This window comes from Bos mutus, chromosome 13 (genome assembly GCF_027580195.1).
Source record: "Bos mutus isolate GX-2022 chromosome 13, NWIPB_WYAK_1.1, whole genome shotgun sequence".
Classification (NCBI taxonomy): Eukaryota; Metazoa; Chordata; class Mammalia; order Artiodactyla; family Bovidae; genus Bos; species Bos mutus.
The window spans coordinates 23,784,585-23,800,732 of NC_091629.1; the positions used below are offsets into that span (position 1 = coordinate 23,784,585).

The 16,148-nt window shown below is 50.8% G+C and overlaps 1 protein-coding gene and 1 long non-coding RNA gene across 2 annotated transcripts in view; both read left to right on the forward strand.

Annotated features, from left to right (window-relative positions):
• Window positions 1-6,655, forward strand: part of LOC138990401 (uncharacterized) — an 88,760-nt gene extending 82,105 nt beyond the window's left edge. Inside the window, exon 5 of the long non-coding RNA XR_011466476.1 lies at window positions 747-6,655. This is a non-coding gene — a long non-coding RNA (uncharacterized lncRNA). The remainder of the gene's footprint in view (window positions 1-746) is intronic.
• A 651-nt stretch (window positions 6,656-7,306) lies between these two features.
• The window catches only part of SLC24A3 (solute carrier family 24 member 3), a 428,778-nt gene continuing 419,936 nt past the window's right edge, over window positions 7,307-16,148 (forward strand). The window contains exon 1 of the mRNA XM_070381141.1: window positions 7,307-7,755. Within this exon, the coding sequence (XP_070237242.1) occupies window positions 7,623-7,755 (133 nt within the window). The 5' untranslated portion in view covers window positions 7,307-7,622. The remainder of the gene's footprint in view (window positions 7,756-16,148) is intronic.

A 16,148-nucleotide genomic window follows, 5' to 3' on the forward strand; every position in this document is an offset into this window, starting at 1 on the left:
AGGAGATGCTCCTGGTCCATGGTCAACATTGTAAGCGGCAAGGACCCTAAGTCACTGGAAAGGTCAAGCTACCTAGGAGGCCTGTTTCCCTCAGGTGTACATTTCCAAAGGGGATTTAATTTTAAACAAGTGAAATATTTAAGTACCTTCAGGCAGTACAACTGATAGTAAAAATGTAAGGAAACCTCGCTCATGAAACAAACTCTGGAGGAATGGAGTGCTGCCTGCGACGCCCCGGTCATGCCCAATGTCAGATTTGTCTGAGCAGAAACGTGGATCCAGTCCGAGGAAGCTCAACCAGTTCATGACCTGGCTCATTATTAACACAACCCCGGGAGCATGTCTGCCTCTGCCACCAGGGGGCGCGGCGCCACAGTTTTTCCAGGCCAGCCGTGTGGACTGTCAGCCTCACCTTGGGTGGCAGGAGGATCAAAGGAGATAATGAAACCCATACAGCACGGTTGGGGAGGGGAGGGTGGGGGGTGGGAAATCCCCTTGTCTCAGACCCTGACCTCAGGTTTTTTCCCATGACAGGGACTCGGGGATGGGCCATGTGTTAACAGATCTTGGGATGTTACCCTGGCAGTTGAGCTGGGCTCTAATGGAAGTGCATTCCAATCTGTGGTTAGATTCCAGGTGTGGGGGAGGCAGGGTTTGCTGTGAGGACCCTCATGTGGATAACACAGGTTGTTGAAGTGCAAGGAGTGACTGACTTGGGTCTCTTTTTGAATGTTATGTATCCTCAGAAGGTCTCCCTGCAGCCAACATCCTTCGGAGGAAGGCTTGTCAATTGTCTTTCATATTGTCAGCGAGCAGAGAGATGGCTGGCTGGTGGATCTGCAGCCCAATTCGATGAACGATCTGCTTCCTACAGAACTCCCCACCCAACCTGCGACCTTGGGCATCAAGCCGTCAGCACAGGACTCACACAGCGGGCAAGGCCAGAATCAGGTCACGTCAATTCCCTTAATTTAAGTCAACTTACCCTAACTACTTGGAGAAGGCAACGGCACCCCACTCCAGTACTCTTGCCTGGAAAATCCCATGGATGGAGGAGCCTGGTAGGCTGCAGTCCATGGGGTCGCTAGGAGTCGCACACGACTGAGTGACTTCACTTTCACTTTTCACTTTCCTGCATTGGAGAAGGAAATGGCAACCCACTCCAGTGTTCTTGCCTGGAGAATCCCAGGGACGGGGAAGCCTGATGGCTGCCGTCTATGGGGTCTCACAGAGTCAGACACGACTGAAGTGACTTAGCAGCAGCAGCAGCATCCTAACTACTTACACGTGAGCAGATTCTTTTAATTGTTCTTTATTTTTTTTTATTAGAAAAATAGGGCAGGCTACTGCCAGAAAAACAATTGTAAAAATAAAACCCAATATAAAATAAAAAGTGAAAGTCTCTCCTTGGTCACTAACTTCCACCCCAAATCCAGAAATCCCACATTTAGAAGTAACCATTGCTGACCATATGTATGTTTGTATATATAGGGCTTCCTAGGTGGCTCAGTGGTAGAGAGTTCACCTGCCAAAGTAGGAGACACAGGAAACATTGGTTCAATCCCTGGGTCAGGAAGATCCCTTGAAGGAAGAAATGGCAACCCATTCCAGTATCCTTGCCTGAAAAATCCCATGGACAGAGGAGTCTGACAGGCTATAGTCCATGGGGTTGCAAAGAGTAAGACACCACTGAGTGACTAAGCACAGACATATGTATATATATTACACATATATATATATTTATATTAAAGTATATAGAGGGAGACATGCAAGTGATTTTGCTTAATTTTGCAGCACTGACAGTATACAGTTCATAATGCATCTTGCTTTTGCTACTTAAGATGTATAATATATCACAGTAGTTGATCAGGATGAGATTTTGAAACCAAAAATGACAAAACACTTTACACATCTGTCTTTGTCATTCAAAACAGGATTCCTAAGCCTAACGTTTATATTTTTACAAAAACAGGCCCCCAGGTCCCTTCTTAGTGCCCCTGCCACACTCAGCATGCTACCTGTCCTAGGGCACAGTGCCAAAAGAAAATGAGTGGGTTTACATGTTTTCTTTCTGAACGATTCTCATAGAATGAGAAAATTGCTCAAACTGTAATTGCTTATTTTTTGTCTTCTGAGGATTTAAAATTGTAACCTCTTTATTATTTTCCCTGGATTATTTTTTATAGGATTTTTTCATTTGTGAAACAGGAGAGAGATTAATATATAGCCTTGGCTACAGGGTATGCTTGTGTCCTCTCTCTTTTCTCTATTTCTTCCAAATATCCAAAACAAGTCAATTACAAATCTGGACAAAAAGGGACTGGGTAACATAGTTTCCCTTTTCAGATTTTTTTTTCTCCTCCAGGATCCACCAAAAAGACGCGCTGCACTGTCCCTTCCTCTAGAACAGATCTCAAACTTTAACACAGATGGGTCCCTGGAAATGTCTGAATGATGTAGATTTCCAGGCCTCCTGAATCCTTTTCCTCAGGATGGGCTGGGAGTGAACATTTCCAACAAGATCCCTTGTACTGTTTATACCCACTAATGCTGGATTGAAAGGACCCTCCATGGCCCTGCTTCGGAGTTTGGGGGCCGTCTTTTCTGATGGCACCTTAATTCTACTTTCTTCTCATTTAGAAGAAAAAGGGGATGGAAAGAATGTACAAGAAATGGGTTGTGCTTTTTCCATAAAAAGCAGCCTCCAAATTTTATGCACATCATAGCAGTTCTTCTAGGCATGTCTTTAAAAGCCTGACCCCTAAGCTGGCCAGCTGATCTGCTGTCCTGCAATTACCCTTAGGTCATGTAACCGGTTTGAGAGGCAGCCCATGACTGTTTCAGTTTCAGCTGAAGTTCCTTCTAAAGCGAGCCAATCTGGGAGGTCACTTGTCTCAGATCCAGAGGCAGTGGTGTGGTTATTCTTGGCTTACACTAAACTTGGAAGGGAGCTGAAGCATTAGGTAAAAAACAATGTACACATACACAGCACGAAAAGAAACCTTCACAGCCCTACACATCCACGTGGACAGATCCCATGGAAACAAGGCTGAGCGAAAGGAGCCTCTGTTCACCTGAAGTTCAAGGACAGGCACCCATAACCCACGAGAGAGAGCAGGGAAGAGGGGTTACCTTCAGAGGGTTATTGTCCAAGGAGGGGTTGGCATGAGGGGGCCAGAGAATGCTCTACGTCCTGATCTGAAACTCAAGTAGGTTGTCCATGAATAGGTAAAGTCATTGAGCTAAGTGCTAAAGCCGTGTGCATGTTACTATATGTAAATAATCCTCAGTAAATTTAAAAAAAGATGATGGGCACCTATGATAATGACTCTGGTCCACGGGTAGGGGGAAAAAAAAAAACTACAGTCACATCCATGAAGTGAGTCAAAAGCACCCAACAAACACTGACCATTGGCCTGAAAAAGAGTACAAAAATGGGAAACAATTGTAAAATAACCGATTGCTGCACACCTGAAACTAACACAACATGGTAAATCAAGGATACTCCCATAAAAACTTTAAAAAAAGAAAAAATAAATAAATAGAACAAGCAGCTTCTTTTAAGTTCATTTCTAACTGAATGCTTCAAGTCCTGCGAGCCCCAGATTGTGGACAGGGCCTTCCCACAGCCTCCTGACCTGCAGCGTGGACTCACACTTGTCCAGGAGTGATGATTCTGTGCTCTTTGAAGTGCCGACACCCCAGGAAGCATCTAAAGGAACAGGTTTACCAGCCTTTTGATGAAGGCATTGGACAAGAACGAGGAGGGGATCAGCAGTCAGACCTTCTTCGGAGACGCTGGGGTTTTGTTGGCCTCTGAGTGCCCGATGTGCAGGCGACATGTCTAGAGGTGAAGCGCAGCTGGTCTGTTCGGCCAGGGACGTGGTTGACCAGACCTGTCCCGAGACCGGAGGCCTGGGAGTCTGTGTCTAGTCTGGTGTGAACAGGTGTCATGTCCAAGGGCTGTCCTAGGCTCCCCTATGCACAAGTCGCTCCCCTACTCCCCGCCATCCACCAGCACATGGCCTTAGAGTGTTGAAGGTGTTCTGTGAACACCCAGTGTCTTCCCTCTCTTTGCTCAGGCCTCGCCTCCCTGGGTAAGAGCCAGTCATGCCCAGAAGGCTGACTTGTCACCTCACCCAGCAAGTGGCTCCTCTGATTTTCTCCTTTCCTCCCCCACCCTCTTCCTCCCATCTCTCGCCGGTGGCTTGTCTGACAACTGGCACTGTCTGGTGTTATGGAGACGCAACCCTGCTTTGTTGTGGAAACAGGTCTATCAGGTGTGGGCACTGTGGGCTAGAGAGCGCCTGGAGCCTGGGAGCGAGGCCGGGGGACACAGAAGACCCTGGTGGCCGGGCCTCGCTTCTGGGCTGATGTCTGTGCACGTGGTCCTTTGTGATCGAGGCAGATCTGTGAGAAAGATGAACCACTTCTGCACCCTCATATCCAGTCCAAAGTCTTTGCGTGGAATGCTTTTGGAGGTTAAAAAGAGGGCATGGATGGTGACACCAGCACCCAGCCCAGGCTGCCAGGCTGTGTAGGGGCCTCGTACCCACGCCTGTCTTGCTCCTGGAAGGGTGCAGGCCCTGGCACATCTTGGGGTGATGCTTCTCTTTCCAAGCAAGCGAATTCTCAGACGACTGTACCAGGGCCTGGGATTTTCTCCCCGAGGCTCTTTGCATAAAATGTGAGATCAAATGCAAACAGATTAAGAAATAAAAGGCGAAAGCTGCCTCAGGATTGACGAGGATCCTGATGGTGAAAGATAAATAGCACATAAGTTAGTTCCGGCTCCTTCCAAAATCCAGTTTCTTGGGGGGAGCTTCTGAAGACTGGGAGAGGGCAGGTACGACAAACACAGGTGGGAAGAGTCCACCGGGATCTGTCTCCTTTCTCCGGGGTTGGCAGAGGATGTGAGAACCTGCTCTCCCACCCCAACTCCCAGTCCCAAAGGGTGCCCGCTGGAGGGAGGGTAGGGGGCTTTCCTGACCCTAGAAGGAAACTTTCTTCCGGCTGAGGAGCCACCCCTGCTTGGGATGGGAGCCCTTGACGGCAGGTGCTGTCAGGCTAGGGACTGGAAGCACCCATCCTTCTTTGGGCTTCTCAGGGGTCTTTGTCTCTGCTATACCCACTTTGCTGTGAAATCTGTTGAAATGAAGATGAACTAAAAAAAAAAAAATCACTTCAGCATGCCTAAGAAGGATTCTCCATCTCTGTCTCCCTCCCCTCTCTTTCCCCACCTGGCTTCTGCTCTTTCATTCCCTGCACGTGCCCAGGGCACTTCCAGGGCATTGCCAACTCTTAGTTCCTCCCCTCTGCCCTCCTGCTCTCTTCCTGACACCTCTCCCACCCCCATATTACTCAATTCCTTGTGCCTGTGGCTCATTCCCTAACCCAATTAGTTCCAGATTCCCTCTCTCACTTTTATTTTTCCTATTTACATGAGAAAAAGCGAGTGTCTTTCCTGGTTAGTTGAATAAAGGACAGTTTTCTGAGCTCCTAAACTTTCTTCTGAATGTTGATCAAGGTGATGAGACTGGAGCGCCTCCCCTTCCCCAGGGACTTTCAGGGTTTAAATCCTCCTACCATGGTTGGTACCTGGTAACCAACAGGAGCAGAAGGGTCAACAAGGGCAGGGTAGGGGAGGTGCTTCTGGGGAGACGCCAGGCTGAGAAAGGACTAAAGGAATGATACACGCAGGAAGCAAGAGCTCTCAGGCATGCTGGGTGAGATGATCTCTCTGTGGTGAGGAAGCCACCTAGGAAGGTCTGTTTTGTCCTTGGCCATGACCTGCTGTTCTCCGATGCTGAGGCGGGGTCATCTGGGGAGCTTGGGCTAGGAGGTCACCCATAGGTGGGGTCACCCTTGGGCTCTGTGGATCCTCCCAGACCTAGGAGTGAGAAACCAACACCTGGGTTCTAGTGATCATTTTTTGAACAAACTCTTTTGTTTTCCCTTGTGGCTCAGCTGGTAAAGAATCCGTCTGCAATGTGGGAGACCTGGGCTCAATCCCTGGGTTGGGAAGATCCCCTGGAGAAGGGAAAGGCTACCCACTTCAGTATACTGGCCAGGAAAATTCCAGGGACTGCGTTGTCCATGGAGTCGCAAAGAGTCGGACACGACTGAGCGACTTTCATTTCACTTCAATTCTGTTTTCAGCCCCACCATAGAGGCATCTCCTTCTGGGGCTAGATCCGCCATCCTAGCCTCAGCTCAAGGGAGGCACCGGGCACTGGGGAAGCTGGAAACCCCAGGAGGGAGGGTGGGTGTACCTGAGACCACCGGGTGTCCTCTCTAAAGGACATCTTCTGCAACGCTGCAGGTGAGGGCTGGAGCACAAGTGGCGGCTGGGGAGTGCGAGGATTAGGGCTCTGACCGCAGAACTGGGGGCAGCCTGACTGCTCTCGGCGACAGGAAGGTCAGGAGCCTCGTCCCGGGGTTGGCCGGGGCCCCTCGCGCCGCCCTGACCCTCTTCCCTCGGCCACAGCCTGGAGGCTTGGTACAGGACTATTCCGAGTGAAGTGTGAGCCCGGGCCAGAGGGGGGAGCCAGGACACCCCCAGCGAACCAAAGAGCCTCGGGGAGTCCTGTTTCAGGTCCGGAGCCGGGCGCGCACGGGGATCCCCACAAGGGGCGGAGGGAAACCCAGGAGGCCCGCGGGAGGAAGCGAGCCCGGAGGCTCGGCGCGCGCAGCCAAGCGCACTTGCGGCGCCCCTCTCCCCGCACAGGGCGGGGAGGGGGCGGGAGAGACCCTCCGCTCCTCAAAAAGTTTCGGGCGAACCCTTTTCCCCCCGGAGATCAGCCTTTCGGCGGCGCGTGTGTCCCGAGAGGGGGCCCTCCCGCGCCGGCACGAGCGCAGGACCGCGCGCGGGGCTCCCTCCCCGGCTCAGTCTCCTCCCCACGCGCCCCCTCTCCGCCGGGCTGGCCAGCGCCGCCGCGTCCCCGCCGCTGCCCCCAGCCCGCGCCCGCGCCCGAGCCGCCGCGCCGCCGCCGGCTGCCGCCTCCCGCCTCGCCCCGAGCTCCCGGCGCGCTCGGCCCGGCCCCGGCCCCGGCTCGGCCCCGGCCCCGCGCGCGGACCATGGAGTAGGCGGACGGCCCTGCGACGCGCTCCCGCCGCCGGCGAGGCCGGAGCAGCCCCGGGTGGCCTCGCCCGCCGGCCGAGTTGGCCCGCGGCGGGCCCTCCTCCCGCCGGTCCTCCCCGCTCCTCCTCCTCGGCTGCCGCCGCCCCCGCCTCCCGGCCGCCCCCGCCGCCCCCGCCGCGCCGCCGCCCGAGGCCGAGCGCGGACGCCGAGCGTGGGAGCCATGGCGCGCGAGGAGGACGGGGACCCCGAGCGCCCGGAGGCGGCGGCGCGGGCCGGTGGCGACGACGACGACGACGACGACGACGACGACGAGGAGGAGGGACTGAGCGACGACGAGGACGGAGATCGGGAGAACCGCGGCGGCCGCCAGGAGGAAGGAGAGGCGGCGGCGGCGGCCGCCGGGCGGGAGCGCAGCGAGGACGCGCCGCCGCCGCGCGCGGAGCTGCCTCCCGCCACCAGCCGCGCTGCGGCCGCCCGCGATCGGAGCGGCCGCCGCCCGCCGGGGACCCCGCCGGGGCCGCTGCCCTGCCGCGCGGAGAGGATGCCGTCGCCCGACCTGGAGGAGCGTGAGCGCCGCCGGAGCTGCCGGAGGGACCTTCTTCTGAGCCAGGTCTGCTTCCTGGCCCTGGTGGCGCTGCTGCTCTGGTCGCTGTCGAGCATGCGGGACCACGACGGTGAGTGCTCGCCGCTCGCCCCGAGTGGGCGCTGCGGCTCTGGCGGCGGCGCAGGGCGTCCAGGCCTGGGGACGCCCCCTGCCCCGGGCGGAGGGGCCCGGGAGGCGAGGACCGTGCGCGCGGGCGCGGGGCGCTGGTAGGACCGTGGCTGGCACGCTGGGCGCCTGGCTGCCCTGGGAACCGTCACCTGTGCCTCCCGGCTCTGCCCCGCTTCCTGCCACGAGCTGGAGGGACTGAGGGAGGCAGCAGTGGGGACTCTAACCCCTAAACAGGTCCCCCGTGGGCAGTAGTGAAGTTGTCCTGGTGAGCTTCGGCCCCTGCGCGCGTGACCACCTGTGCAACTCCTTGGCCTGTGGAGGGAGGGCAGGGAGAGGGCTGGTAGACCCGTGAACACAGTTAGTGCTCCGAACAGAACAGGCGGGATGGACTGCCTGTTTCTTCGGAAGCTCCATCCCCCTCTTTCTAGAACAGGTGCCCGGGAACTAATGATAGGAAAAAAGTGCTGCCCCCCCTCCCCCCCGCCCCGCGCCCCGGGCTAGATTTTGCGACTGGTTCTCCTCCACTGGTCCCTCGCTGGGAACACGGATCCCTTTTGCAGACTTGCAACGCGTGATGAAGCCGTTAGACGGGACCGCCGATGGTCTGTACCTTACTTTCAGGGTGCCCTGCGGTGCGCCCTCCCGGCACACAACTTCTGTCTTATTTTTGCCCTCGGCCTTTCTTGAGCTGAAATAGACCTGCTGAAGAATTGTGCTCAGCACAGTTGTTCACGGGCAAGAGTTTGGACCCTGGGTGTGCAGCTGTCAGAGAAACGGAGGAAAGGCTTGGAAGAATAGCTCTTGTAAAGCGGTTTTCTATCCCGGCTCCTCCAGTGGCGCGCTTGGTGGGAAAACAGATACGGAAATGCTCTGGAGGGAAAACAGTGACAGATACATGCTTTGATGTTAAGATCCACGGAGCTCCAATACAAGGGGTTATGAAGTGCAGAAGGCAGGCATTTGGATAGTGATGCTCAAGTATACTTAAGGGTACAATCAGTTAAAAAAGGGACCTTCCCCAATTGATTGTGCTCCTGCCTGGTGGGGAAAGTGGATGGTGGGTCTTGGTTCAGGTCTTAGCAGACTTCAGCATATATGGTAATAGGAGAGAGCCCGTCCAGGTCCTCAGTGGAGCCCTCGAGACTCCTGGTTCTCTGCGTTTCTCCAGGATCCTAGACTGTCTGGCCATGGGGACTGACATCCGAAAGTGGACGGTGCCCAGTGAGGGAGGCTGGACTCTCCAAGGGCAGAGTCTGATCTGCCAGAAGCAGTTCCTGGCCTTGTCTCAGGAGGAGGGTTTTCATTAACCCCCTTTTCATCATCGCAGCTTTGACAAGTGTAAAGCCAGTCCATACTATGGAGAGGGCCGTTTCAAGTCAGTTACACACCCGCCATCTTCCTACAGGTCAGGGCTCTCAGGCCACAGACTTCCTACCACTTTCCAGGCTACAAAAGACATTTTTTTCTCAGTGGGGAATGTGACCCAGATGGTTAAGTCCATCAGTGGCAGGGAGCTTCCTGGGCCCGAGGAAAGCTGGGATGTTCGGAGGAAGTGGGTGTCAGACACTCTGCAGACTTGAAGCTAGGTGACTAGATGTCATTTGAGGATGGACAGAAGTGTCCCTGCTAGGGACTCAGATTTGGGTCCAGTGTACAGCCCTATCTTCCATCCTTCCCCTGATTAGTCTCTCTCCTTCTGCCTTTTCACCTCCTCTACACCCCCTCCCATAAATATGGGGCCTGAGAAGACCCCTACCCCAGCAACTTAAGATAACAGTGACATGTCAATGGGAGGGGAGCGTGTGCCATTGAGCCCCCTGGATGGCATGCAAGTTGTAATTCTGTCTCAAATCACCTTTTCTTCCACTAGATATTGATAATTTCATTACATGATGCGCAGCAAGATTGCTCAAGGCCCAGGTTTTTTGAAATAATTTTTAAGATACTAATTAACATGTGTGAATCTGCAAGTGATTATTTTGCTTAAGGGATTGCCATTCAGCATACCTAACCATCTGAATAGTGACTTTTACTAACTTAGGAGCTCCTCTGCTTGAGGGTCCTTTCAGTATGAATAAAAAGTTTGGAATGTAGCCTAGTTTTGAAGACACTCTGACTTGGAGAGGCCAAGCGATTCACTTACAGTCACATAGCAGTTGAGGAACAGAGGAAGAGATGAACCTGAGGTGACCTGGCTCTTTGATCCCATCTCTGTCCCCCAGCGTTTGTGCCACTCTCTGGGGCAGCTTGTAATATTTATATAACCACGTGGGGAGTGGTACCTTCATAATGATCAAAGGTGATGCTTCTGTTTATTTACCTTGAAAACCATGCAGTGATTAAGTGTAACTTCTCAGAAGCCTGTTTTCTAACACACGTTGATTTTTCTTTTTTTTCCAATAAAAAGGACAGTTCTTTTACCAAACCAAAATAGAGGTGTACAGCAGGTGTATTATATAAATAACGTTTCTGATGTATGGAATTGGAGATCCCTTTTAGGAACCCCTAACGAAACTCAGTATAGATTCTCTCCTCAGATGGGACAGGAGCATTGTTAGGCTTAAGTCAGGAAGAATTAACACTGGAATAAAGGGAAATGTTAATTCTCGCAACAACAAAAGCAGTAATAATGCTAACTGGAATTTGGCACGTTCTCCAGTGCCAGGCCCCGGCCGAGTACCCTTTCTATGCGTTGCTACATTCAAGTTGAGCACACTCTTTGCAGACGCTTGAGCCTCCAGTGCAGAAGGAAAGCCCAAGGTGCCCTATTTACTTGTTGCTGATGAAGATCTCATTTTGATGTTTTCACAGCCAATTTGCTAAGGCAGATTTTTCTTTTTTTTTTTTTTTTTTTTTTTTGCAGTCTGAATGGATTACTTTGTGTGTTTTGAGTGATTTAAAAGTGTTTAATTTTTATTTGGAGTCAGGAACCTGGTCCTCCTTTTCCAAAAGTGGTGTGGACAAAGTCCAGAGGTCCTTTGGAGGGAGTGGTTGAAGACATCCTCTCTCTTGAGATTTGTAGGGTGGTGAATGGTGATTAAGGAAAATTATACATATGTGTAAACTTGGAGCTACTCTTTGGCTTGGTTACTGTTGCCACATAAGAGATCACTCCAAAATAATGGTGTGAAACGACTCCTTTATGTTCTTACTTGAGGATTCTTTGTGGCAGTGCCTTAGGGAGGGCCTGGTGGGGAGGACTGGCCTCTGCTTGGCTGTGTCGGGGTCTCAGGTGGAGACATTCAAGGACTGGGTGACCTGACAGCTGGGCCTAAGTCGTCTGGAAGCAGCATCACTCCCATGTGTGGTGTTGATGCCAGCTGTTGGCTGGGCCCTCAGCTGGGCTGTCACCCAGTATATCTACATGTAGCCTCTCCACGTGCCTTTGTCTGAGCTTCCCCAGAACATGGCAGCTGGGCTCCGGGACAACAAGGTGGATGTGCCTGGCCTTTTTATGTGTCAGCCTCAGGTGTCGTGTGTACCACTGCCACTGTTTTCTGTTGATCAAGGAAGTGACAGATGTCAACCCGAAGTCACAGAGAGGGGACATAGATGCAACCACTTACTCAACAGAGGAGTGTCAGGACATATAGAAAGGTGGGCATGTGTGATGGAAGGTGCTGTTGTGGTTGTCTTTGGGAAAAAACAGGATCCAAAGGGATGATGACTTAGGAGTGATTGTATATATTTCCCAAGATGGTAAAGGCAGATAATATATACATGTGTACATATACACACATGCATACATACATGTGTGTATATATGTGTGTGATTATGTATATATATGTAGTGTGGTATATGTGTGTGCAGTGTATATGTATATGTGTGTATGTATTTGTGTGTTTATGTATGTGCATGAGTATGTATATGTGTGTGTATGTTTATATGAGTATGTGTGTATGTATTTATGTGTGTATGCATGCGTGCTGATTTGTTTTAGTTGTGTCTGACTCTGCAACCTTATGGACTATAGCCCACCAGACTCCTCTGTCCATGGGATTCTCCAGGCAAGAATACTGGAGTGGGTTGCCATGCCCTCCTCCAGGGAATCTTCCCGACCCAGTGATCAAACCCACGTCTCTATGTCTCCTGTATCGGCAGGTGTGCTCTTTACCACTAGCACCACCTGGGAATCCCATGTATACGTGTGTGTATGTACGTATAGGTGTGCACGTCTGTGTGTACGTGCATGTGTATATGTATAAATGTGTATATATGGGTGTATGCATATATGCACAAGTATGTATATATGTGTCTATATGTTATATGTGTATGCATATGTGTGTATGGATGTATATATGTGTGCATATGTGTGTGTATCTGTATGAGTGTGTTTACAATTTCTATTGATAGATCACCCAATCATGGTAACACCGCTGCTCGTCTTCCTGGTTGGGGGTCCAGAGATGGTATGTGAAGAGTGGCCGCAGTGGGACTTGAGCTTCAGATTTCAGTGGCAGAGCTTTGTGGCTTCCTATCCCTCGGAGGGCCCTGATCATGACCTTTCAGTCCCTCCTGTAGATTCCCAGGGGTCGAGGCTGGCTGGACTCTCATCAAACTCTATCTTCCCTCTCCCCTGGCCGGGCAGGCCTTCCTTCTGCTCCGTAGACCCGACCCCAGACCCATAGCACATGCAGGTCACATTGTCACCACCCTGCAGTTTATCCTTCACCCTTCACTTCCGGGACCAAGACCTTCCTGGCCAGACTGGATCCCCAGTTTGCTCTCTGAACACACTCTGTCTTCCCTTTGTAGCAGTTCCTGCAGTTGGCAATTATATATTTCGTTATGACTTGATTATGTATTCGTTATGACATCTCCTTTTCACCAGAGTCTAAGTTCCCAGGAGGTCAGGGGCCCTGTGAACTTTTCTCACCTTTGTCACCCCGTCACCCTACCCAGAGTAGATGCTCAAAAGGCATTTGTTCGGTGTGGAGGCTGTTTCGATGTCTGAGCGACAGTGCCTGTGCTGAAACCCAGCGACTGTATGTCAGAGCCCAGCTTACAGGCACACACTAGTTTTCATGATTTCTAATTCTGCCTTCAACCCAGCAAATTTGATGTTGTTACCTATTTTGCATAGACTCACCCTGACCTGAGAAAGGTGGGTGCCTCCATCAGAGGCACTTCACTCAGTGGCAGGACTTGAACTGAAGCCGCCCGCATCAGAGCTGCATAGCCCCGGCCTCAGAGGACACAAATGGAAAGCAGGAGCCACTCTGTCTTTTCCAGTCGACTGGGGAGTGAAGGAGTAACAGAAGGTTGCTTTCATAGAAGCAGTATTTTAGAAAAACATTCCTTTTCAACCTTTTCTATTTTCTGCCTAAACATATATAGATGTGTCTCCTTCCTCCTGGCTTTTCTTAGCTGCTCATCAACCCAGATTTTTCTCAAAGATTTCCTCCTCTTGTGAGTCTTGAGTCCTTGTGGGAAGATTTTTTTTTTTTTACCCTGAAGGGTTGGCAAAGCCCAAAGAATTACAAAACCAGCCATTTGCGGAGGATTCCAAGGTCTGGTGGAAGTTGGCTGATAGGATAGGCTTTTGGCAACTCTCTTTTTCCTTCAGAAGATTTCTGTTTCTTGAGCAGAATAGTTTTGGAGGGGGGAATAAAAGGACACAGACGTTTATCCTGGAGGAACCGGGGTCTGCGAGGGTTCAGAAAATGTCCCTGAAGTCGCAGAGCAAATGGGTGGTCCTGCCAGGAAGGGAATTTGAGTTTTTCTGGCCTCTTCCAGCGTTCAGTTTCTGTAGAGCTTATTTGGCAATGGTTTTATTTTCTCATTTGCAGGGGTGTTACACATGGTCCCATTTTGTGCCATCTGAGAATTAAGTATTGAGGATTCAGTGGAAGGAGATTTTCTATGCATGAAGCGGTGATGGGCACCATTCGGGCAGTTCGAATCATGGAGTTGTGATGTTTCAGATTTGGATGGCATCTCCCAGTCTCCCTCCTGCTGTGAGGTCCCTGTCTGTCTACACCTGTTCTCTCTTCATCCTCACCCCTGGGCTGGGTGATGCTTCTCATTGTTGCAAGTCCTAGGGACTTCACTCACCTCCCTGGTCTTCCCAACCTTGCCCCCACCTCTGTAAATGGTCCCTTATGAAACTCCCTTCAACAGTATCCCTTGAGTGAGTTTCTGCCTGGACCCAACTGGTGTAAAACATAGGGATCTTCGTTGCTTCTTTCTGGAAATGTGTGGCAGGTTTTTGCTCATTGTTGCGCTGATAGCCGTGTCTGAGATGGATACCCACGGTATCCTCATGATGCTCTGACTTTTGTGGGAAGAGACACATTGAACAACTGATTTTCAAGAATTTTGAGAGACAAATGAGAAATACAGCATGATGTGGAGGAGGTCTTGGTCCAGGGTGGGAGATGCTGGAACCTGGAAAATAAAGGCGTTAGGGTTGGTGAAGAAAGGACAAAACCACAAATGTACAGAAAATGGGTAAAAGAAGCTGGAAGGCAGTTCATAAAACAAACAAGCAAGCAAAAACATTTGCAAATGGCCTGTTGACACAAGTAAAAATCCTCAGCCTTGATAGTAACAGGAGAAGCTAAATTGTAAAATGACGAGTTACCATTTTATAGTATCAGACCAGCAAAAATGAAAACAAAGTGTTGCCAAAGATGCAGGGGAGATTGCTTCTCTCGTTTATGGCAAGTGAGGATGTGCCACGGTGCCCAGGATGGGGGGAGACTGCAGCAGACTGACAGGGTGCTAGGCATAGACCTCCTGTGATACCTCTGCCTTTTAATGAGATCGATGTGCGGAAAGTGGGGAGGTAGGATGAGAATGGCAATACAAAGTATTTGAGACGTGGATAGAAATGCAACTTGTCTGGACCCATCTGTGACCACGGAACAGGTTGGTCCTGACCCTGGGAACTCCAGAGTGCAGGGATTAGGTGAGAGTTCAGGGGAACAGGGGAGAGGCCCCTGTCCCTTCTGGAGCATGCCCAAACCCATCCAGGTTGCTAATTGAAATTTATTTTACTTATTTATTTTTGGTTGTGCTGGTTCTTCGTCACTCTGCAGGCTTTTCTCTAGTTGCGGCCGTTGGGAGCTACTCTCTAGCTGCAGTGCACAGGCTCTGGGACTCGAGGGCTTCAGTAGTTGCTCCCGGGCTCTAGAGCCAGAGGTTCAGTAGTTGTGGCACACGGGCTTAGTTGCTCCATGGCATGTGGGATCTTCTCGGACTGGGGATGGAAGCTGTGTCTCCTGCATTGGCAGGTTAATTCTTTACCACTGAGTCACCAGGGAAGCCCCTACAACTTGGGGATTTAAATCATGAGATCCAGCCAGCATGCTTGTTTGTCAATCATGCTTCTTTTCTGAGAGAGGGTGAACAAATAAAGTAAGCTCATCACCCGACCTACTTCCAGGGAATTTCATGTTGCAACTTTGTATTTTCCTTTTCCTTTTCCCCTGTGTGCTTCTGCTTGTTTGGCCTTGGCAGAAGTCATTTTCACGATCGTGACATGCATTGCAATCTAAACTTGGGAAGGACGGGAAGTACCAAGTGGGTTTCTTGAGCAGGATTTTGACGTAAGAACAAAGGTCATGGGGATGAGCATGGGGGACCAGGAGACGGAGTGCCCCACTGGGCACCAGGGAGTCACTAGCACTAGTCTCTCTGTATTCTTCCTCAGATTCTTTTCCATTATAGTTTATTATAAGATAATGAATATAGTTCCCCATGCTAAACAGTAGGTCCCTGTTGTTTATTTTATATGTATGTATGATAATCCCATACTCCTAATTTATCCTCCCCTTTGGTAACCGTAAATTGTTTTTTATGTCTGTGAATCTGTTTCTGTTTTGTAAGTAAGTTCATTTGTTACCACTTTTTTGATTCCACATTTAAGTGATATCATATGCTATTTGTCTTTATCTGTCTGACTTATTATGACAATCTCTAGGTCCGTGCATGTTGCTGGAGATGGCATGATTTCATTCTTTTCTATGGATGATTTTCATTCTTTTTTACCCCATGGTGTGTATGGACCACATCTTCTTTATCCATCCGTCTCTTGATGGACGTTAGGTTGTTTCCATGCTTGACTACTGTTAACTAGCGCTCCTATGAACATTAGAGTGCATGCATCTTTTCAGATCAGAGTCTTCTCCAGATGCATGCCCAGGAAAGGGATTGCTGGGTCATATGGTAACTCTATTTTAAGTTACTACTAGAGTCATTTTAATCGGGTTTCCTCAGTGGCTCAGTGGGTAAGAATCTGCCTGCAATGCAGGAGATGTCAGTTCGATCCCTGGGTTGGGAAGATCCCCTGGAGGAGGAAATGGCAACCCACTCCAATATTCTTGCTTAGGAAATCCCATGGACAGAGGAGCC